The sequence below is a fragment of the Podarcis erhardii genome (genome assembly GCF_964252035.2).
Source record: "Podarcis erhardii genome assembly, chromosome: Z".
Lineage (NCBI taxonomy): Eukaryota > Metazoa > Chordata > Lepidosauria > Squamata > Lacertidae > Podarcis > Podarcis erhardii.
The window spans coordinates 3,858,068-3,880,298 of NC_138504.1; the positions used below are offsets into that span (position 1 = coordinate 3,858,068).

At 43.7% G+C, this 22,231-nt stretch overlaps 1 protein-coding gene and 1 pseudogene across 5 annotated transcripts in view; one reads left to right on the forward strand and one right to left on the reverse strand.

Moving 5' to 3' along the window:
• LOC309333392 (tigger transposable element-derived protein 1 pseudogene) overlaps positions 1–7,898 on the reverse strand; it is a 306,834-nt pseudogene extending 298,936 nt beyond the window's left edge. Inside the window, exon 1 of the transcript XR_014161605.1 lies at positions 7,858–7,898. The product of XR_014161605.1 is annotated as a tigger transposable element-derived protein 1 pseudogene (transcript). The remainder of the gene's footprint in view (positions 1–7,857) is intronic.
• Positions 1–22,111, forward strand: part of TEX11 (testis expressed 11) — a 43,021-nt gene extending 20,910 nt beyond the window's left edge. For 3 of the 4 annotated variants that reach the window (XM_081846729.1, XM_081846728.1, XM_081846731.1), the window contains 14 exons: positions 1,073–1,175; positions 3,160–3,275; positions 7,318–7,403; positions 11,384–11,437; positions 12,951–12,991; positions 13,155–13,241; positions 14,072–14,142; positions 17,406–17,516; positions 18,035–18,107; positions 19,322–19,471; positions 19,991–20,096; positions 20,706–20,826; positions 21,244–21,417; positions 21,785–22,111. In XM_081846729.1, coding sequence (XP_081702855.1) covers positions 1,073–1,175; positions 3,160–3,275; positions 7,318–7,403; positions 11,384–11,437; positions 12,951–12,991; positions 13,155–13,241; positions 14,072–14,142; positions 17,406–17,516; positions 18,035–18,107; positions 19,322–19,471; positions 19,991–20,096; positions 20,706–20,826; positions 21,244–21,417; positions 21,785–21,853 — 1,362 coding nt within the window. In that variant the 3' untranslated portion in view covers positions 21,854–22,111. The remainder of the gene's footprint in view (positions 1–1,072; positions 1,176–3,159; positions 3,276–7,317; positions 7,404–11,383; positions 11,438–12,950; positions 12,992–13,154; positions 13,242–14,071; positions 14,143–17,405; positions 17,517–18,034; positions 18,108–19,321; positions 19,472–19,990; positions 20,097–20,705; positions 20,827–21,243; positions 21,418–21,784) is intronic. The other variant, XM_081846730.1, reaches the window with a different exon arrangement.
• Positions 22,112–22,231: the final 120 nt, after the last annotated feature.

Sequence of the window (22,231 nt, forward strand, 5' to 3'; positions counted from 1 at the left end):
CTGCCCTAGATGACTTCAATGATCAGGCTGGAATATAAGGAAGGGCTCAGGTTAAGATATCCTGGACCCCACATTATTCAGAGCCTTGCCTATCAACACGAGACTTCAACCTGGACCAGTAGCTGCAAGCCTGCAGTGACGCATTTTAATGAATTCAATGGGATTTAGTACTGAGCAGGCATGCCCAATCTAAATATTATTAATTATTTCATACTACTTAACAGACTGTCGCCATATGTATGCATTCAAACTGTGCACAGTTAAAATTAATTTATTTGTTATATTATTATTAACAACAACAAAAACTGGCTAAAGGTAACCCTAAATGAAGCAACAGAACAGTAAGTTTTTTGTCTTGCGCGGTTAATCTAACCTCATGATGATAATAGTTTTTCCCTTTGGTTTTTGAACCCCCAAGTCAAGGGTTGCCAACAGCTTCAAATATATAGGCACATTTTGAATTTTGAGAGCATACAGGGTGCCAGTCACAAAATGGCTACCACAAAGGAGGCGTGGCATAACACAAAATGACTGCTTTTGTCATATGATACAAATTTAGAGACAACCTTATGTTTACTATTGGACGTCAACCATGTCATGCTAGTCCTTATTATGTAGATGACACCCACCCTCCCCGATACTGGTGCTGCCTAATATAGGATCATACTTGTAGCGTTGGAAGAGACTCTGAGGGTAGTCTAGTCCAATCCCCTGCAACAGGAAACATTTCCTCAGGCCCAGGAAAGATACACGAGGTAGCCACACACCATTTTCATTTCACAGAAATCACTTGGAAGAGACATGCACTTTTTGCTGCCTAACTTTCTTTCTAGGAGGGCTAGAGACTTAAAAAAGAAAAATAAAATAAAAGAAAGCTCGAAACCTGGGGCACCTGCCCAGGGCCACCACTAGAAGACTTCCTGGATGCCAGGCTGGTGGCTCTTGCCCTAAGTTCTCTGTGAAATGATGTAAATAATATCAATGTGCTCCGTGCATCCTGTGTGTTTAATTGTTGTTAGTTGTCCTTGCTTTAATACTGAATCAGCAATCCTGCTAATCCCTCTGTCTGCAGGCTAAGGAGGCATTGAAGGAAGCCGAGAGGCACCATCCCAACTGCATATTCACTTATTTTTATTTCTTTAAAATTGCCATCTTGGAGAACGACGTGGCAGCAGGTAAAAACAGAAGGTGGTGGAATATTTAGTCATATTTTCTGCTTTGGGATTTCCTATCTTGTCCAGGAGGACTTAGAGGTAAAAGTGGGTAGGGAACTTTGGGTTCTGTAGTTTTCTGTCCTTAAACTCATTAAACATTACAGCTTCTAACTTCAGCAAGCTGTCTCGTTGTCTTCTCTATCCTTGTCCTCAGCTATATTTGTAACAATACCGCCTTCTACAGGAATAGATTTCTGTTGTTGAAAAGGGTATGCAAGTTACGCAGAGGAAACTCTGCTTTCTGCCTCCCTTCTATGTAGGACTGCCAAACAGGTGTAGTGAAGCCACAACCACCCACTTTCTACAGTGTGGATTTGAGCCTATGGAAATTGAAACCTAGAGCATCTTAAAGGGGAGAGAGACAGGCCCATGTCACATCCTAGCAATGAAGCAGTGAATGGTCAGTGTGAGTGGGATTGCCCAACATTATCTCATGGAATAATAGCATGTTTGAGCAACTTGGCTTAGCATTCTTGATGTTACAGAGGGACAGAATTCACTGGCAATTAGAGTGACGAGATCTGAGGCTTTGGAATCTGTTACGTCAGAACATGTCATCTAGCAGAATGATAAGGGGGCTACAGAGGTTTCAAGATTGTGTGTTTTTATTACTCACTTATTGCATTTATATCCCCTTTATATCCTCTAAGGAGCTCAAGGTAGCCTACATGATTCTTCCTCTTCCCATTTTATAGGTCTCCCAGGTCCTATTACATCACTGTATGACTGCAGCACCATACTGGCTCTCTGTTTTGAGTGCCACGGTCAGTGACACTCATCTGGGAATGCCAGCAACTCTCTCTTATCTTAGAAAAGAGATACATAGTCATGATTAGATAAGGGTTTCCTATATTGATAGCATGCTTCTTTCCTGGTTGCAGTTATTGGGAGTATTCATATGAATGCTAACTGTAACTATTATCCCTATGTGTGTATACCATCGGTGGTTTTGACCACAGTTATTTGGTCATGTATTTGGAATCAGGATGGTATATTTTGGGATTTCAAATATACCACGTTAAATCCAAGTTTGTTTCTTTGTGTAAGGATGAGAGTTGCTTTTTTGAGAACTTTTACACTTGCTACAGTCTCCAAACTGATTCGACTAGCAAGCCACTCAGAGAAATCTTTCGGAGTGAGGAATATCCGAACTCTTAACATGCTGGTTCATACAGTAGAATCACGTTACAAAAGCTAAGGCCATAATATCATCTTGAGAACCAGTGCTATTTTTCTAGAAAAGGAGATGTCAGAACTCACCATGAGTGCTTCCCTTGTTTTCCTATAATGGGCAACAGTGCCCACTTGAGAGGTGATGGAACTGAGTTCCAGTGAGTTCCAGCTGAAAAAAGCCCTGCTGAGAACTGTGGTTTGTTAAAGGTGTCGAGAATTATACCCCATGAGGAGAAAGCTGCAGTTCCCAGAATTTTTGGGTTGAAGTCATGTGCTTCAAATGTGTGTTGAAGGTACTTGAAACATGTGGTGTGGATCTGCCTGTTTACCCCTGGACTTTGCTGAGCTCACCTCACTGTCCTCTGTGCTGTAGTGAGATGCATGTTACATTAGAGTTGTTATTTCTATGGGTTGCATCTATGCATATAGCTCAGCGTATGCAGATCTGTCCTGGTTTGTCCTTGCTTTTGGTTATACATACAGAGCTAAACACACTCCATCTGTGGATTATTTGGCAAAAAATGGAATGCCTGGCCTTTGAAGGGATCAGATTAGGGGTTTAGTAACCATAGTAATGAGCACAGTGGATAGACAAGCCATGTACTTTCACAACTATAGGAGCACTTTGTTGCCTCAGGATAGGACACCTGTATGCCTTGAACAACCAGCTGCTGATCTGAGAAACCACAACCACTCTTGTATGAACTAGTACAGCCTATCATTAATGTCTTCCCTGTTCCCTCACCTCCACCTTCTTCTTCATTTTTTTAAGCTTCCCATGCAATTGATGAAATGGAAAGGGCCGTAACGGACCCAGACTCAACGACCTGGATGTCAGAACAAAGTTTGGCTAACCTCCTGAAATTAGCTGCCCAGTTTGCTTTAGAGGTAAAAAAAAAAAAAGTTGGGGGGCTTCTATCCTGATTTTCTGTCCTGATTTTCATATAAGTGAAGCACCTGCAGCTTGTCTTTCTTTATTAAACTTCCGCAGGTCTACTTTGCAGAGAAATGCATTGGGTCTAGAAAATTTGGTTTTCTTTCTCTGGCTTTGTTCTTAGTAGCCCTTGCTGGTGTGCATGCGCACATAAATCAGTGTGTGGCATCTGACCCCTTTCGCTTCTGTGGGAGAGCTCCCACTTACAAGATTAAATGGGTTTAATAAATACTTCCATGGTTGCTTGAGATCGGGTACACAAAACAGATCTACCTATCCTGGGGACGCCACAGCTCAGAGTGTCTGCTTTGTATTCAGAAGGTCCCTGGCTCAATCTGCAATGGCACCTGAAATCCTGGAGAGCCACTGCCAATCTGCATAGGCAAGATTGAGGTCAATGGGCCAATAGTCTGACTCAGCATAAGGCAGCGTCCTACATTCCCATGTCTCTCCCAGCGCTACCTAGGTATCTAGATTGCAGAATTGTAGCATTGGAAGGGACCGCAAGGGTCATCTAGTCCAACCCCCTGTAACGCGGGCATCTTTTTGTTTGTTTTATACACCTCCCACCATATGAAAATTTTGCAGTAGTGTACAAAGAGAGATAAGAAGGTAAAACTAAAATACAGAGTTAAGGCAGAGTTAACTTGTGTCTGTGAGATCAGCATAGATAATTTCCAGTAATGCTATCCGGACAAAGCCTGTTGATTTTTTCTTTTCTTTTAAGAAGTCTTAAGGAGGCTCCTGAAAGAGCAGCTTGTTGCCACCATCCTAGTTTCATGGGGGTAATGTATTTACAAAGTGTGCGTGCCACCACCTGTAAAGCTCTGCCCCAGGCAGTCATTTAAATGAACTTCCAGGGACCGTGGCCCTTATAAGAGGACCTCACTTGATGAACTTTTAATTGCTTTTGCTTACCAGAGACTGTGCCAAGACATTTCATTTCTGCTATGTTTGAATTCATGGTACTCCAGTCTTGCACTGTGACAGCAAATTCCTTTGATTGTATGTGAATGCCCAGCAAGTACCATATTTTTCTGTGTATAAGATGCTCCAGTGTATAAGATGCCGCCTATTTTGGGAGACTCACATTTAAGAAAATGGGGGGGGGGTGCCGAAAATCACTAACTCAACTGACAAATGCTGACAATCGCTCACATTGCTGAAGCCAACAGCAGCCAGCAATTGCACGCCCAACTGACACAGCAGCAGCCAATCCAAAGCAGCCCTTGCAGCAGCAACCAATCACCCGCCCAATTACTGCAGCCGCCACCAATCCAAAGCAACCCTTGAAGCAGCAACCAATCACCCACCAAATCGCCACTGACAAGTTCTTGCTCTGCTCATGGCTGCATCCAATCACCAGTCCCCCCCCCCATGCACTATCCGTGTATAAGCTGACCCCCATTTTTTAACATTATTTTAGAGTAAAAAAACCCCGTCTTATATACGGGAAAGTATGGTACTTGCATTCACTTAGGAAGTTGCATTTACACAAGACTCAGACTATTGGCCAACCTAATTCAGTATTGTCTATCCTCACGGACCAGCAATGGCTTTCCAGAGTTTTCAGGTAGCCTTTACCTGCAGATGCTGAGAACTGAAGCTGAGCTCAGAGCAGATGCTCCACCACTGAGCTGTGGCACTTCCTTCCACATCCTCAGTTAAAAATGGTGGCAAGCCATCTGTTGCTTTTTATGCCCTGAAAGGAGCTCTGGTAATACCCAGGAGTCCACAGGTGCACTCCCTAACCTGGAAACTGGAAACTTTCAACCCGTTAGTTCAGAAACCAGCTGCTTCATTTCCATTCTGCAATTGTGTGGTGCAGTTCAGCAGAAGTGGGCTTTGTTCCTTGCTACCAAATACATCTTTATGGGGAGGGGGGAAATGAAAGTTGGCTGTCCTTGGATCGGTGTTTGCTTGTGTGTGTTTTTTTCCTTCAACCAAAGCTGCTTTTGTATCCCGTTGCTTAGAAAAACTGTTTGCAGGAAAAAAGTGAAAATAAAACATGAGAAGAATTCACTTCTAAACCAGCATGTCTAATGCAGTCTTAAGAGTGGCATTCTCAGGTGTTTGTTGAGAAACAAGTTCCACCTGCGTTCAGTGGGACTTCAATCTCCAGCAAGTGTATTTAAGGTGGCAGCCTTTGTCTAGCTATCCCATCTCCTCCACCCGGGGCTCTTGCAGTTTCCAAAAGATGAGAGTTGTTGTATTGCGGCTACTTAAAGGCTTTTGTCATAGCCTACAGCTGCCCGAAACATAAATGTGTTTTTTATGAATATGGAGATACTTTTAACCTTTTAAAATGAATTCCGCCACCTACTGTTATTTTCTATCTCATTACTCCTCTATCAGTTAAGAGGTGGTTCAATTAAAATATGTTCGATGAAGATGTTGTTTAAAAACATTTTTATGCTGATGTTCAGCCGAAAAGGCACCTAGAGTGGCTTATATAAGATGAATAATAATAAGAAAAAACAGTTCCTGCTCACAATCTGAAAGATATGACACAAAAAAGAAGAAGAGGAGGTTGGTTGGTTGGTTTTTTGTTCTTGTTTTTATTATATATTTTGTGCTTGTTGTGAACTGCCCTGAGATCCGCAGATGAAGGGCAGTGTACAGATTTAATAAACAGAATAAAAATCCAGTTTTTAAAGTTATAATAAGCAGCTGGAACAGAAGCATCCCGGGGGGGGCAAATACAGCTGGATCATGTTTGCACCATATGTTTAAAGCACATGGCCTCCCTCAAGGAATCCTGGGAACAGTCGTTTGTCAGGGTCCTGGGAATTGTAGCGGTGTGAAGGGTAAAATGCAGTTCCCGGAATTTATTGCAGTAAGTGATAGGTAGTATGCAACTAAGTTTTGCTCAGAGAAGATCCACTGAAATTTACGGGCTTAACTTAGCTCTGCTCATTCATTTGAGTGGGTTACTCTGTGTGATAATCAGCTATATTTTATGCTGTGTGCTTTAAACTATGTGGCTGTGGCCGGGGCCCTCAGCAGATTTGGCAGAGAACCCCCTTCTTCCCATCTCCCTTTCTGCTGCTTTCTGGCGGAAAGGCTGCCTGCCTGTCTGCCTTTGGATGGAGGGAGGCCTCAAATGGAGCTGACCTCCAAAAGAACAAATGGAGTAGTCCAGTAGTTCAGTTTCCTGCCGTCTGATGTGATATATTGCAGTTTCTCACATTTCAGCTTGTATTAAATGAATTCTGGCTTCCATTCTGTGTTTTATACCGTATTTTTCGCCCTATAGGACGCACTTTTTCCCCTCCAAAAATGAAGGGGAAATGTGTGTGCGTCCTATGGGACAAATGCAGGCTTTCGCTGAAGCAATCCGCAAGCCATGGGAGCCTGGCGCGACTTCGTGCAGCTCTCCCACGGCTTGCCAAGAGCTGCCTGCAGGCTTCGGGCTTCGGGCTTCGCGCAGCTCTCTGCAAGCCGTGGGAGAGCTGTGCGAAGTCGCGCCAGGCTCCCAAGGCTTGAGGAGAGCTGCCTGCATCCTGAAGCCTGGGGTGTGCTGAACTCAGCACGCCCCAGGCTTCGAGCTTTGTGCAGCTATCCGCAAGCCGTGGGAGCCCGGCACGACTTCGCGCAGATATCCGCAAGCCTGGGGAGACCAGCGCGACTTCCCGCTGGGCTCCCTAGGCTTGCGGATAGCAGCCTGTTCTGGGGTCGGGGGAAGCTCGGGCTTCCCCTGCCCCAGCCCCGCGCCTGGGGGGGAAATAATTTTTTTCCCCTTTATTTCCCCCCCAAAAAACTAGGTGCGCCCTATGGGCCGGTGCACCCTATGGGGCGAAAAATATGGTACTTTTGATTGAAACGTCCCCCATTATTTGGGGGCTCTTGTAACCTGACAGCTGTTTGACATGGCAAAACAGAAATAAACAAAAATATTTTTGTATTTAAGCTATGCGTAACACCAAACTAATGATACATGTTCTTTATGTTTATATGTTATATCACTGATTAACTAACGTCATTCTCCACCTGCAGAATAGGCAACATTGTGCAGCTATAAAGGCCTTGGAGTGTTTATCTCTGCACTTGGATGACTGTGGACTAATAGCTGCAGATTTTAAGTGAGTAACAAAATACAGAACTATACTAACTTCCTTTGTCATTAAAATGTTCTTAGTATTTGAAATGCAATAGATCCAGTGTTGTTGCCTGAGTGGAAAAACCCTCAGTCCTTGATTCATAGCTAAAATTCCTTACTTGTGTCCCAGACAGGAATTCAATTCTTAAAAGATATCCCTGATTCTTGTTCTTCTGAATATGTGCCTGTTGGTTCCTGGAGGCTTACTGCTGATGTTTGCCATTACAGTGGTGCCTTGCAAGACGAAAAGAATCTGTTCCGCGAGTCTCTTCGTCTTGCGGTTTTTTCGTCTTGCGAAGCAACCCTATTAGCGGATTAGCGGCTTAGGAAAAGGGGGGGGGAGCGAAAAAAATCGCAAGACTCACAAGACGTTTTTGTCTTGCAAAGCAAGCCCATAGAGAAATTCGTCTTGCGAAGCGCCTCGAAAAACGGAAAACCCTTTCGTCTAGCGGGTTTTTCGTCTTGCGAGGCGTTCGTCTTGCGGGGCACCACTGTAGATGAACACTTCCACCAGTGGAGCTAGTCTGCTAGGGCCAGTGGGCCACGGCTCCATCCACTTCAGCCTGACCCGGCCCTCACCGGCCTTCTTACAACTAAGGAAGGGGTGGCTTGGGCTGCCATTGCCTTGGGCTCCCTGCCTTGCACCCTAGGAGTCCCAATGGGCCCCACTGGAGTTGAACAGGGAAGGGATGCTCAGCCTCTTCTTACCAAGCAACCTCATACTTATATTACTCTGGGACCAGAGATAATCGCGATGCTACGTTGTCCAAAAGGCCACCAAATCCAATGCACGCTCAGCCTGGGCAAAGGGGGAAAACACTATCAGAAAACGCAAATAACCACGTAAAAGCAACAGTTTAGAGGTACCGCTGCCTGCTAATGGGGGGGGGGAGTGTCTGAACCATAGGCAAGTAGGGTAGAAACATATGGAATATGTGGGGGGGGGGAGATGAGGGGACAGTTGCAGAAGTTATGCCCTAGAGGATGCATTCTGCCTTCCCTTATGTGCTTGTGTAGGTGCTCTGCCCTGGCATTCCTAGTTGCTGAAACAGAGCCTGGTGTTGTGTTTCTGTGTTCTGGAGCCCTGAGGTGAAGTACCTCTTAGGAGCCTAGGCACATAATGGTTAGCAAAGTGCTCAAATTCCCCTGTGCGATGGGAGGCCAGGTTGTTTTCTCGCAAAGTGCTCCCTTTTTGTGTGAAGTACCCTTTCTCTATGCCTACCTATTACAGAATTGTTCCATGTGAGCACCTAAGTGTTTACAGCATGAGGCTAGAAAGATACAGCCCTGTGATATAAGCCCTCTCAGCTGAGTCACCTCAGTGGACCTCTTGAATTCTCGTCTCCCTGTCTGGGGTTTATATCCTGGCAGTAGCATGCTGTGTGATTGAGTGGGCTTTTGTAGTAGTAGTAGTAGTAGTAGTATTAATAATAATAATAATAACAACAACAACAACAACAACAACAACAACAACAACAACAACAATAATAATAATTGGTTGGTTGGTTGGTTGGTACCCCGCCCATCTGACAGGGTTGACCCAGCCACTATGAGCGGCTTGCAACATATATAAAACCATAATAAAACATTACACATTAAAAGGCTTCCCCATGCAGGGCTGCCTTCAGATGTCTTCTAAAAGTTATATAGTTACTTATCTCCTTGACATCCGATGGGAGGACATTCAACAGGGAGGATGCCACCACCAAGAAGGCCCTCTGCCTGGTTCCCCGTAGCTTCAGTTCTTGCAGTGAGGGAACTGCCAGAAGGCCCTCAGTGCTGGACCTCAGCATCTGGGCTTAACAGTGGTGTTGGAGACGCTCCTTCAAGTTTACGGGCCAGAGGTGATTTAGGGCTTTAAAGGTTGTCCACCAACACTTTGAATTGTGCTCGGAAAAGTACAGAGAGCCAATATAGGTCTTTCAGGACCGGTGTTACATGGTCTCGGCAGCCACTCCCAGTCACCAGTACTGCTTCCACATTCTGGATCAGCTGTAGTTTCCGGGTCACCTTCATAGGTAAGCATCCCCCATATGCTAAACTCTGCCGTGGTTATTTTTAAACCCCTCCTTCTCATTTAGCTGATGGGATGGGCATTTATTGCAACGAGGGCTAAAAAGTTCCACTGCTGAATAGGGGTCAAGGATAGAAAAGGTGCAGGCTATGGCATGGGTGTGTTCCTCCCTGTGCTACCTTCTCCGACCTGCATTTCTTGACATGTTTCAGCCATTCCACCACTGGAACATTCTTCCAGTATATTGGGGAAGCTCTGCCAGCAGATCAGTTATGCTGGTAGCATATGTCAGATTCTGCCGATGTTAGCAGGGCTTCTTCCATCAAATCCTTTTTTAATATTTATACATTCTTTATTAGGTTTTCACATTTTTATATGCCTTATCTATCACCAATTCAAACATCAAATTTCAAGGTTCTCTGAACCTTCAGACTTCATCCCTCCCTCCCATGGGTTCATATATTAAAAGTTTAAGTTATCTGCATCTTAAGCTTTATCCAACTCTTGTATATCTCTAGTTATCACAATCAATTTCACATTACAAATGTCATTTGAATGTTACCAATGATTTTAACTGTTTACAATGGTTTTTTAAGTAAACTGCAAATTTACTCCAGTCTTTGACAAATACTTGATCCTCTTGGTTTCTGATCTTCCCTGTCAATTTCTCCATTTCTGCGTATTCCATCAATTTCATCTCCCATTCTTCCTTTGTTGGTAATTTTCTTCTTTCCGTTTTTAGGCTAGTAACATTCTCGCTGCCGCCATTGCATACATAAAAAAGTCTTTTGTCTTCTCTTGGTATTTCTTCACCTATTAAACCTAAAAGGATGGCTTCTGGTTTCTTAACAAATGTATTTTTAAACATTTAATTCATTATAAATCATTTCCGAAAGGTCTTTTACCTTATGACATCACCACCACATATGACAAAATGTACCTTCTCTCTCTGTACATTTCCAACACATATTTGATTTGGTTTTATACGTTTTTGCAATCTTACTTGGTTATGCACCAATAGTACATCATTTTCATATAATTTTATTTCAACAAACAGCATGAAGTAATTTTTATTTCCTCTTTCCACAACTATTACCAAGATAAAAGCTGAATATTTATACCCAAAATCTCTAGCACAGTGTATCATCACTGCCTTAACTTCATCTTTCGTATGCCATTCCAACAATAGTTTGTACATTTTTGATAATATTTTCACCTTATTTTCCAGCAGATCACTTTCAGATCTTGATCTTTCTGTAATAAATCCTCTTTTTTTAAATCTACTTTAAAAACATTGTTTAATTGGTAATACTGTAGCCAATCTTTTAATATTCCTCTTATTCAATTTTAATTGGTCATCTGCCTCTATCAGCAATTCTTTGAGTGGCCCAATACCCTTTCATGTTTACTTTTTTAACTGGAATTGCTTCCAATGGGGAAAGCCACCATGGTGTTGTTCGCTCTAATAAGTTTTTGTAACTATCCCATACCTTGTGGATTGATTTCCTTATCACGTGGTTGAGGAATCCTTTGTGTACTTTCGTTTTTAATATTTAATGCTGTATTGTTTTTAACACTCTATTGGAAGCTGCCCAGAGGCTGGGGAAACTCAGTCAGATGGGCGGGGTATAAATAAGAAATTATTATTATTATTATTATTATTATTATTATTATTATTATTATACCATAAATGTGCATGCCACCCAAACATATTATCATGTCCTTCCAGATCTAATAAATCTGTATTTTTCAACAAAATCAAATCCCGCAACCAGCAAATCCTAGAGCTCAGGCAGTGGATCTTCTGTATAAGATTGCACCCCAGAATTGAAGATTAAATGATAACGATGAGATGCATGGAGGTGGCATGGCCTTTCCAGAGGACAGGCTGATGCTTTGAGTCAATAGGATTACTAAGAATAATTTGCTGTAATTTATTTTGCCTACAGGTGTTTGGTTCCACTTATAATGTACAAAATCAATGGGAAGACTGGAGAAGAAATGTGAGTTGCACTTCATTCTTACAGCTGTTGTTATTCACTTTGTACAATGTGTAGGTGAAGAAGGTTAGGTGACCAGCTTGAACTGATTTGCAAAGTAAAGGTAGAATCCAGTAAAAGAGAATTAGCTCGAAGTTCTGCTGTTGCATTGCCTTTTGGACCTGGACTCAAAATTTCATCTCAGCCATGGACTCCAGATGAGGAGTGATAGTAGCAAAGGCACTGTTTGTCAGCCTTTGCTCTCCACCTGTGCAGTTACAGTAACAGCAGCACTCCTCAAGGCTGTTGGGAAGATGCAGTAATATGAACTGTTAATGCATTTGCAGTTCTTCACCATTTTCCTAACAGTGAGAGGTGAACTTTGCGAGAAAGTACATTTTCCTGAAGGGAGGAGGAGATCCTCAAATGGGTTGTCCCTCCTGCCACTTGATCCACTAGGCCAGGACTGGGCTGCTTAGAGGATTAGATGAAGAACGTGCAAACCACAGGAGGATTTTGAACGAAGAGGTGACTTGGAGGGACCAGGAAAGAAAAGAGCTTTTGGTTGAACAGGAGAAAGAGAAAGAGGCCAGGTCCTTATGTTTGTTAGATCTCTTTTCCTTGATTTGTAGGGCAATCTCATTCCAGTTCTTTCCTCCCTAACTCCCTATGAAGGGTTCTGTCATTCTTGTTGATTAAGGAGAAATAAAGTTTTCTGGATTCTTTGTGAGAGCGTATCTCCTGAGAAAGATGGCCCAGCCTGCTATGAGGCCTGGTAGCCTTCTATTTTCCAGCAGATTTCTCTGATGGGGAGGCTGGGGGAGCTGTCTCCCTGACTGCAGCCCCTGAGGGAGGTTATGGGAGTGTTGCTCCCAAGGTTCGGCAGTCAAGCCCCGTTAAAAACTGGGTGCATGCATCTGCTGAGGCTTCCTTCAGCAGGCAAGTCCTACACTGTCTCAGTAGATGGGTGTCTGTCTGGTAAGCTTTTCAGTACCACATTCGAGAATCCTCTCCTCCCTGCAGGAAGATGTGACGTTGGACCTACTGTGAAAGTTTGTTTACTTCAGGAAATGGACGGGACCTTACCTGCCCTAGGAGTTTGTTGTTGTTCTAGGCTGCAGATTTGGCATCTCAAGGACTCTAGTCTGCACTGTTAAGATGGCACAGGGCTAAATTGTTTTCTGGCTTTTCTATTCTGAGGGAGCATTGTTCAAATTTGTATGTTTAGAGGTTTTTCCATCTCCTCTATTTTGCCTTTTATTGACTTTTGTTCCCCTCGTTAGGCCGCTCTTTCCTGGTATGTGCTTTTGCATTTTCAGTTTGCCTCTCTGAAACTAGAGTGAGCTTGTCCTCCCAGTTGAGGTCAAGATACTTAATTGTGTAAGGACCTGCTTAATGGAGCAAGTGGGAGAGAGAAGCCACCTGACATTCCTTGTCGAAAATGAACCTTCACATTAGGTCCAATATCACATTTTATCTCTTACATTGCACTGTTTAGAGCAAGTTTGGATAACTTCCTCCCCTACTTCATTTTTAGAACGTCTGATTTGGAGAACCTTCTAAAATACTTGACTGCAGGTATGTAGCTTGCTATGTTATAGAACTTCTCACTCACTTAGCAAGTGCAAAATAATTTGGGGTGCTGCTGGAAAAAGACACCTTGTTTAGTTCAATTCCATGACAGAAGCTTGCTTAGATTAAAGTCCCAGTTCCTTTATCATTTTGCATATTCCTGCTCCAGCATACTATAGATATGATGAAGAATTCGGAAAGGACATGACGACATTTGAAACAAGAGTCAGTGAAGTTCAATGGTTCAGGAAGACTGGTAAGTGGTAGTCTTAGGGTTTCATGGAAGCAGCTCCTTCTGGGATGAATTGAAATTCCCCTCACTTCTCTTAACAGTTTAGAGGCCAAATCCTAGACTTAGAGCAACAAGGTTATAAGCTAAGGAGAATAGGGTGGGAAGATTTGGGGGTTGGACTCGATGGCCCTTGTGGTCTCTTCCAACTCTATGATTCTATGATTCTAAGATTTTGCTGATGTGGTCTTAGCAGTGTATCATTAACCAAAAGGCATCACAGTTCCCTCTGGGGACAGATACTTAAAATGAAAATAAAATACATTTAAAGGGGTCACAACTCTCCCTTTCAGTCACCAAAAAATAAGGAACAGCAATGACAGATTGCAGTAAATCTGCTGCTTACATACAATGAACGGTGTGGGTTTTCTTGCACATTTAAGGTGTGCACCCTGGTGATTTTGCTCAGCAGTTACTCATGGCAACTGATTTACATGACCTTTTTGCCACATGAACATTAATTCCACAGTAGAAGTGAGGGATTCAAAAAGACCAAAAAGGGGGAAAGGCAACATAGGTTGTATAGTAACAATATAGTTGAAGGGATCTCTGTGGAGTTTTCTGCTTATAGTCAGAATCTTGTTTTGTGGCACAAACGTTTTAATTGACAAAATGATCACCTATTGAAATAAGATATTGATGCCAAACTACTAGTTGTTTCCCGTTGATCCTAAATGCATGTCACATCATATTTGAAGTTAATACTGAGCCTACTTAACCTGTCGGAAGAGACAAAGCAGAGTTGTTGATTTTTGTGGTGTGTTTTAAATCTTGTTCTTTCCTACTTGCTCTCTAAGCTTGGACCTTTGCTGCCATGTCGGGGGGCTGCCTGAGACTAACAAAGGATTTATTTCTAATTTCATTCAAGGTATGTACTTCTGCCAACATTCTGTGTGCTGCAATGAATGGTTTTATTTTCAGCTCAGCGAGAGTCCGCAAACAAAATGCTCTTCAGAGCATGTCACTTGGTACTTCCCAGATTTGAGTGTGTCAGTCATGTATTGTGTGCCATGTTACTGAACCGGGTCACAGAAAGCTAACAGTTGATTACTGTGATTTGGCAAGTTTGCCATTGCTCCAAATCTGTTACTGATTTTACTGAACCACAATTAACTCTATCACATAGGGAGAAGAGGTCCTACCAGCTTTAAGTCCTACTGTACAACTTTCTCTAATACTCAGGAGGTCAACCTGGAATTGTTAATAAGAAAATATTTTGTTGAGCAACCATGTTTAAACTTAGTGGCCTGGGGTGGAAATCAAAATCACTTCTGTTCCATTCTGAGGAGTGCTTTAAACTCTTCGCCCTGGGTTTTGACACTTAGACGTTTATTTTTAGGACCTAGCTTATTTTTTGCAATTTTGTTTTAAACTGTTTTTAATATTGCTTAATATTGTGTTTTAATGCTCATGTTGTTGTTCCAGTTGGTGCAGCCTGCCATGGGACCTTAGGGTGAAGGGTGGGTAATAAATTGTAATAATAAATAACAATAATGATGATGATGATGATAACACTAATAAATATTGGTTAGCTGGGGATTCAGTAGATGTAGAAGCAACCTTGTGATTTACTGCCAGCAGAGATCTATTTAAGGTAGAGAAGCTTTTGGAGAAGTCAGGTTGCTGTGTCCTGTTGAAGTGTAAAGGAACGTGTTGAGCTATAGCAGAGTGTGGGCAGCAGGCAGACAAGAGTATCCCAGCCATCTGGCAAATCCACTTGGAATCCAAATCTAAAAATCCTTTTTTCAGTTGTGGTCAGATGCAGTTCTGAACAGTTTGCTCACATTTTACATGGGGGTTCGGTTCCAAAGGGTCCCCGCATACACAGTAACCCAGGTGGACCCAGCACTGAAAGAGCTCTTAAATTCTCCACCTTGCTTGCCAGGCAAGGTCATCTCAGTTTGCCATCTCTGAAAGCCTTGGGATGTTTGCATGAGATCTCACAGGAACTTAGATTGCCCTGCAAGATCTCGCAAGAGCATCCCAGAGCTGGTACACTGAGTGAGCCTTGTCCCCACCCCCACCCCCAGGAAAGCAGAGAGTTTGAAAGTTATTTTTGTGTTGGGTATCCCCAAGTATACCCAGGGTGAACTTTGAAGCTCTGCCTGGCTTGGTATATGGTTGAAATAGCACAGGTTAAATGCACATAAGTGCTGCCAAATAAGTTTAATGGTTTGTTCCAGCAGCTTCCAAGTAGAGGACTGTGTGTATCGTCATAGATTTTGGTAGAATCAATGAAAGCTAGAACTAACAAAGGTTTAAGTAAACTCTGCCAAACGTGGACATTTCTGGACTTAGCCCATGCTGGCAAGGCTGGTTGAGGGTAGCTATTAAGAAATAGTGGCTCTTCAGTGAAACCACCACCAGGGCAAGATATTTTCTGCATTGGACAGAGGGGAGAGTTCCCAGGGTTACTGTGGGCAGAGAAAGATTTAGGATTTCAGCTTCTATGGCATAGGAAAAGAGGGGAGCAGTCAGGCTGTGCCCACAGGAAAAAGGTGTTGTTTTACACGAGGCTTCGGTTTTCTCTCTCGAAAGTATCTTTGGGAAGGAGAAGGGTGGAGCCAGAACTCTGGACAAGGGCATGCAGGGCAGAAACATCTTGTTTAGGGAAGTTTTTAATGTTTGATGTTTATTCTGTTTTTAATCTCTTGGGAGCCACCCAGAGTGGCTGGGGAAACCCAGCTGGATGGGCGGGGTATAATTATAATTATTATTATTTATTGATCCCCTCTTGAGATTAATGCCCTGAACTCTCCAGTGTAGACCGAGGTGTAAATACATGCCCAATAAACCATATTTCCTAAAGACACATAGGTTTCTCAATGAAAACACTGCCCTACCTGAGCAGCTAGAACCCACTGGAGCCTTGCTACCACATGGCAGATAGGGGGTGGCATGCTGCAACCTTTGTAACAGTATGTATTTCAGAAAGGTGGGTTGCTAGGCATGGTCTTCACTGCAACATTCAGAGTCTTTCAGGCTATAGTTGAGATGCTAGGATGGGCTGGTAAGTTTAGGGGAAACCACAAACATCCCAATTAATCATTGTCATGATGGTGGTAAATATTGCAAATTTGAGAGAATTTGTTGAGATCAGTAGACCCTGTTTTGAAAGTGAGTTCAGAAGAAGGGGGTTTCCCAGGGAATAAGTGAATCATCCTGGCTTAACCTTTGAGAAATTGTTCCAGGTTAGTTCAGCCTCCCTAGGGCAGCATTCACTGACCATGTGACATTACCACAGGTGGGGAATGTGGGAATATCACCAAGTTTCCTTTTACCAAGCTGCTTCAGCATCCTATCTGTGCTTCAGTGGAACTCTGCATACTGCCTGTGGCTAAGAGGTGGAAGATCTTTTAATGGCAGGAGCAGGACATGTTTTATAGAATTGTAGTGTCCAACCCCCTGCCATGCAGGAATCTCAGCTAAAGCATCCATGACAGAAGGCCATCCAGCCTCTGTTCAAAAGCCTCCAAGGAAGGAGGGGCCACCACCTCTCATGGGAGTCTGTTCCACTGCCAAACAGCTCTTACTGTCAGAAAGTTTTTCCTGAATTTTTAGTCAGAATCTCCTTTCTTGAAACTTGAAGCCATAGATTCGAGTCCTACCCTCCAGCGCAGGAGAAAACAAGCTTGCCCCTGTGGCAGCAGCCCTTAAGATATTCGAAGATGGCTACCATATCTCCTCTCAGTCTCCTCTCTTGCAGGCTAAGCATACCCAGCTCCTTCAAGCGCTCCTCATAAGGCTTTGTTTCCTGCCTTGATTTCCATGTTTAACATGAAAGATACTGTTAGAAGGCTTTCTTTGTCACCATGTAAACAAGGGCTAGCTGAACTATTTTCAGTTTTGCTCAGAACATCAATGATTGTTTGTGAGCTTTGAAGATGAATGCTGCAGTAAATACCCGAAAGGGCTTGGGCACTTTGCGCTCCACAGCTCCTATTGCTTCTGTCCAGGCCCTTCATAGGAACCTAGGAGGGTCAGATTTGGTGGGAGCAGAGAGGTAGAAGACTTGGGCTCTGCAATGTGGAGGGAGAGTGGGAGGGAGAGTGTGTTTGTAGAGAGAAGACCCTCTGGCATCCAAAGAAAAGGGACAACAATCACATTTCTATTAAATGTTTCCTGTTGCAGTTTGCTCGGCTTTGTCCTGCTGAGAAAACCGTTCTGCTTGACCAGAGATTATGCCTGCTTATGGCTATTGCCATTGGTCTTGAAATGGGACGGAACAGCTCCACTGGCCAGGTAGAGTTTGGATGGAGTAAGAATTCTACACCCCTCCCTTTTGTGACAAATGCTTTATGCAAGCTCGAAGGTACAGCCGAGTTTCTGTTTGATGTGGATTCGATGCTGAGAGGACAGTTGCCCACTTCCTCTTTGGAAATCTGGGAATTTATATACCACTTTTCATATAGCAGCATAAGCAGGGCTCCAACCCCCCCCCCAATAAGTTGCGCAATTTCAAACATCTATTAGAAACATTAGAATTACATTTGGAGGACTCTGGGTAAACTGGACTTCCTCATGGGATATCCAGGCCATCTTCCTAGCCCTTCCCACTTCACAAACTTGCACACTTCCTCCCCTCTGGAATTTATCTGGAGAGTTTTGCAGCTGCATTTGAGCAAGTCAAGGAGCTAAAATCCTATGTACGGAATGCAACACCCCACCCCACCCCACCTGCCTTACCCAGAGAATAGTGCAACTGTTATGGTTCAAAAGTGGAATCCCCCCCCCCAATTATATATTTGTTTTCAAATCAGAATGAACTACTGGTGGAGGCCCTCGGACACATAGAGACTTGTTGGGATATCGGGACATATCTGAAAGAAACTGGTGAGTTGGAGATTATGCAATACAAAGTGCTGCTGTTGACACAATATATATCTGCCCAAAGAAGTGGGTGGGACTCTCATCTTGCTTTGGTAGACGCTGGTACAGTGACTTCTCTTGGGATGCAGGAAATACATGCAGCCCAGGAGAATGAAGAACAAAAGCATGATGCTGGAGAGCTGGGTGGGAAGGTATGAATTATTGCTGCGCAAGTTTCTTGGAACCTAGGCATATTTGCTCAGAAGTCAGTTCCACTGAACTGAATACAATTTATGCCCAGGTCAGTGTAGATTGCAAGCATAGTGTTGTAAGTATACTACTTATAGTTGCTGCTTACAAATGTTAAGCCATATGTGGTGGTTGGTGGAGGAGCTGGAATGAATAAAAAAAAGCTTGGCCCTGAGACATATGGTGAGAGGAGACCAAAAATGCCCCTGCAGCTGAGATCTTTTCAGAGGTTCAAGCCTGCTTCAGATGGGAGTCACCATCTTTGAGGACTACCTGTACCCCTGGACATCCAGTGCTCTCTTTAAAATTCCTGGGCAGAGTGCGGATGAAATTCCTGGTTTAAGACGGCAGATGAAACTATTCCTGATGGAAACTTGCAAGCAAACACCTTGATGCTAAGGAACCTTGTTAGCCTTAGAACTGAAACAAGCTCCTAGCCTTTGTCTTCACTACCCTTCACAGAAGACATGTCAAACTCAAAATAATATTTTGGTGTGTAGTCTTGGCTTCCAAATTTCAGATATTTGTGTAAATATCAGACTGCTTGTTGGGTTTAATGACAAATCATCTGCCTGAAGCAGTCACCTTTTGCCACTACGTAGCAGGGCCAAGTTTGTATCCTGGGTTTGTATCTTACCCACAGAAACTAGTACAGTGGTACCTCTGGTTGTGAATGGGATCCGTTCCGGAGCCCCGTTCGCAACCTGAGCAGAACGCAACCTGCGCATGCTTGTGATGTCATTTTGAGCGTCTGCGCAAGTGGCAAAACCCGGAAGTAACCCTTTCCGATACTTCCGGGTTGCCGTGGGACGCTACCTGAAAACATTTTAACCCGAAGCATCTTTAACCCGGGGTATGACTGTATAGCAAAGGCAAAGGATCTATATTCTCCTTCAGCTAAGTGTCTATCGATTTAGGGGGTCTGCCAACCTCAGTACACAAGCTGATTTAGCGACCAGCTAACATGTGACTCTCCTTCTACTCAAAAGGCAACTTTTCTGAAGACCCATCAGATACGTTACTTCTGCTGTACGAGTTTGAGGCCAGAGTAAAGCTCGGTGACCCAAAAGTAACCAGTCTTCTGGATACAATTTTGGAAAGGCCCAATATCGATACTAAGATGCTGGAATCAATTGCCTGTAAGAGCCATGTTTGCATTTCATTTGCTTGGTGGGACCATGTGTGCTCCATAGCCCAGTGAATTACTAATCTTTTGGATCTCTGTGGGGCAAACTATTGCATTCACGGGCCTCATATTGCCACAACCATTTCTTTTGCTTTCCTGTTAGTAGTTCAGCTGCAGCCTGCCTTGTAGAAGTTTTGGACCAGAGTTAGTGGTAGTGGAAGAAAGACAGGCTTCTGCCACTCAGACAGTTCGCTTTCCAGTATCTGGCATTCCGCTCCCCGCAACCCGATTGGCAGTCTTTTGTCCATGGCAGTATTATTGCTACAGTGGCCACCAGCTGATCAAAAGAGGTGGTTGAATTTGTTTGATACCAGCTCAGGTAAACGGCAACATTTGAAGCAGGAAAGATTTTCAGCTTCCCCTGTGCTTTTGACTGGTGCAGTCAGCATTTTCCTCACCGGGCAGACTGATGTAACATAGCATAGCAACAGAGCTTCGCACTTCTGAAAGTGTCTTGCCTTCCTTTCTCCAGCGCTGGCCATGGCTCCACCGGCTTACTACCCTTCACTCGCCAAGAAGGCCCTCAGAAAGCTTTTGACTATTAGCAAATGTGAACCCTTCGATGGACTGACTTTCAGGTAAGGATGAGCTACACTAAGGGCTATGCATCCTGGCCAGCGGAATCTCAGTGCGGTCTGCTTTGCAACCTTGTTTACAAGTCCAGGGAGGGGAACTGACTGTCAGCATTCTACTACTTAACCCGTGTTGCTCAAATAGAACTCAGCAGGGAAGATGATGCAGACAAAACTAGAGTTAGTTGCCTCTGCCTGTCATTGGTTTTGGCCGCACCAACTGTTAAGTCTCCCTGCCTTCCTGCCCTCTAAGTCCCAATGGGTACCTGCTACCACTTATCGCAGCTGTTTTCTTAATGAGATGGGGTATGTGTTGTAAGTGAAGTCCTTGATGAGGCCTCTTTCCTTACATTCTTCCCACCTGCATTCCTTCCTCCATCTGAGTGACCCAATTGATACCACTGGGTAGTGAAGGGCTCTGCCCGGGTGTTTATACTTCACCCTTTGAAGAGGTTGGAAGTTTGGAAAGGAATCTACTGTCCCCTTGGAGAAACTTTGCTGTGTGCTTCTTTGGGGAGGAGTGTGAAACTGACAACTGCTCTGCAGATGAGTCAGAAGGGCATTCTACACATGCTTGCATTGAATTCTCTTTCCCTTTTCTTTGCTGATATTCAGCAAATGTGTACATAGCTTGATTCAGCTTACTCTGCCATCTGATGCGCCTGGAGCAGATCCATATGCACTGGTGGAGTCACAGGGCTACTTTGAAGAAGCTCTGAAGATTTTGGATAGCATGGTGAGGAGGAAGTGCCATCAAAATTATTTCCTGGTAATGGAAGTTGGGCTGGGAATTCATAGCTGTCAGGGTTTCCTTTCTTCCGGAGTCACTAGAAGTGGCCACCTGTGCACTATAGACCTTGCCAGGTCTAAGTAATGATATATGGCCTCAATATCTAAAAGGTTTCGGGTGACTGACATGCACTGCTTCATGTGGTTGGGTAGGGGCTTGTGAGCTGAGCTGTTCTGAGCTGTAGCCCAGGTCTTTCTGAACCGAAATTTGTCTGTAGCCAACATGAGTGCTCAAGAAATCCTGCCAGATTTCCTCAAAAGCTATTGTGCTGCATCAAACTCTCATATTCTTTCAGTTTCTACTAGAACTACAGCCTCAATGTGAAAACCCTGATCAGTGCTGTTTTCTCCTGGTTACTGGCAGGTGCTGCGGTCCAGTTATCCAGATGAAGAAATATTCTGGCTCATGGTTAGAGCTTGGAACATAGGAGTATACTACAACACTTTGGCCAGATATGTTACAGCTGAGCAATGGTGTCGCGTAGCAATGTTCTTCTTGAATCACCTGAGAGATATATGTACCAGCTACAGGAGAAAGGTATGGAAGGATGAACGAAACAGCTTAACTGTGGTTCTAGAATACGCAGGGAGATGGCCTGTATTGAGCAGGTGCAAACACCATAGCATGCAGTGGATGCAATATGCTAAATGGTAGGTAGTCTCTTTTACATCCTGGAATCACTAGCTGAGATCAGCCATGTTAATCATGAAGGGACCTTGGGTTAAGGAATTTGCCACTGGTGGATGGGGGAATAGGCAGATAGACACAATATCTTGGGTCAAGTTTTCCCCAAAGTTTTCCAAGAAAGCTGCTTGACCTAAATACAAGGGGCTCAAACTGCATTAGACCCCCAGCATTCAATGCATGACACTAATTTGGCTTTTTTTGTGATTTCTGCCCACAGATGACCGCCTTTTACCAAGTATTGATGGACAGACTTCCAGGAGCAAAGGGACCCTCTCCAAATAAGTGACAGAAATCAAGTCCACAGCAAAGGCAGCTGGTGCTGTACTCAACTTACCAGTCATTTTGTTGCCCAAACCAGATAAATATTTTGGCTCATGGTTAGAGCTTGGAACATAGGAGTATACTACAACTCTTTGGGCAGATAGAATACAGCTGAGCAATGGTGTCATGTTAGGTGAGATAAACTACCACCTTCTAGTTTGTTAGAGATGTTTGTCTGGAGTGGGGTTGTACAATGAATAAAATAGTTTAGCAGTTGCAATGACATTTGTGTTTTCCTATTTATTGGTTTAACTTTCCATCCACCTGGTAGAAGCAAGAAGTTTCACTCAGCAATTTCCTTCAGCCCCCACCACCCCGGAGCGCTGCCATGCTAGCTGGGGTT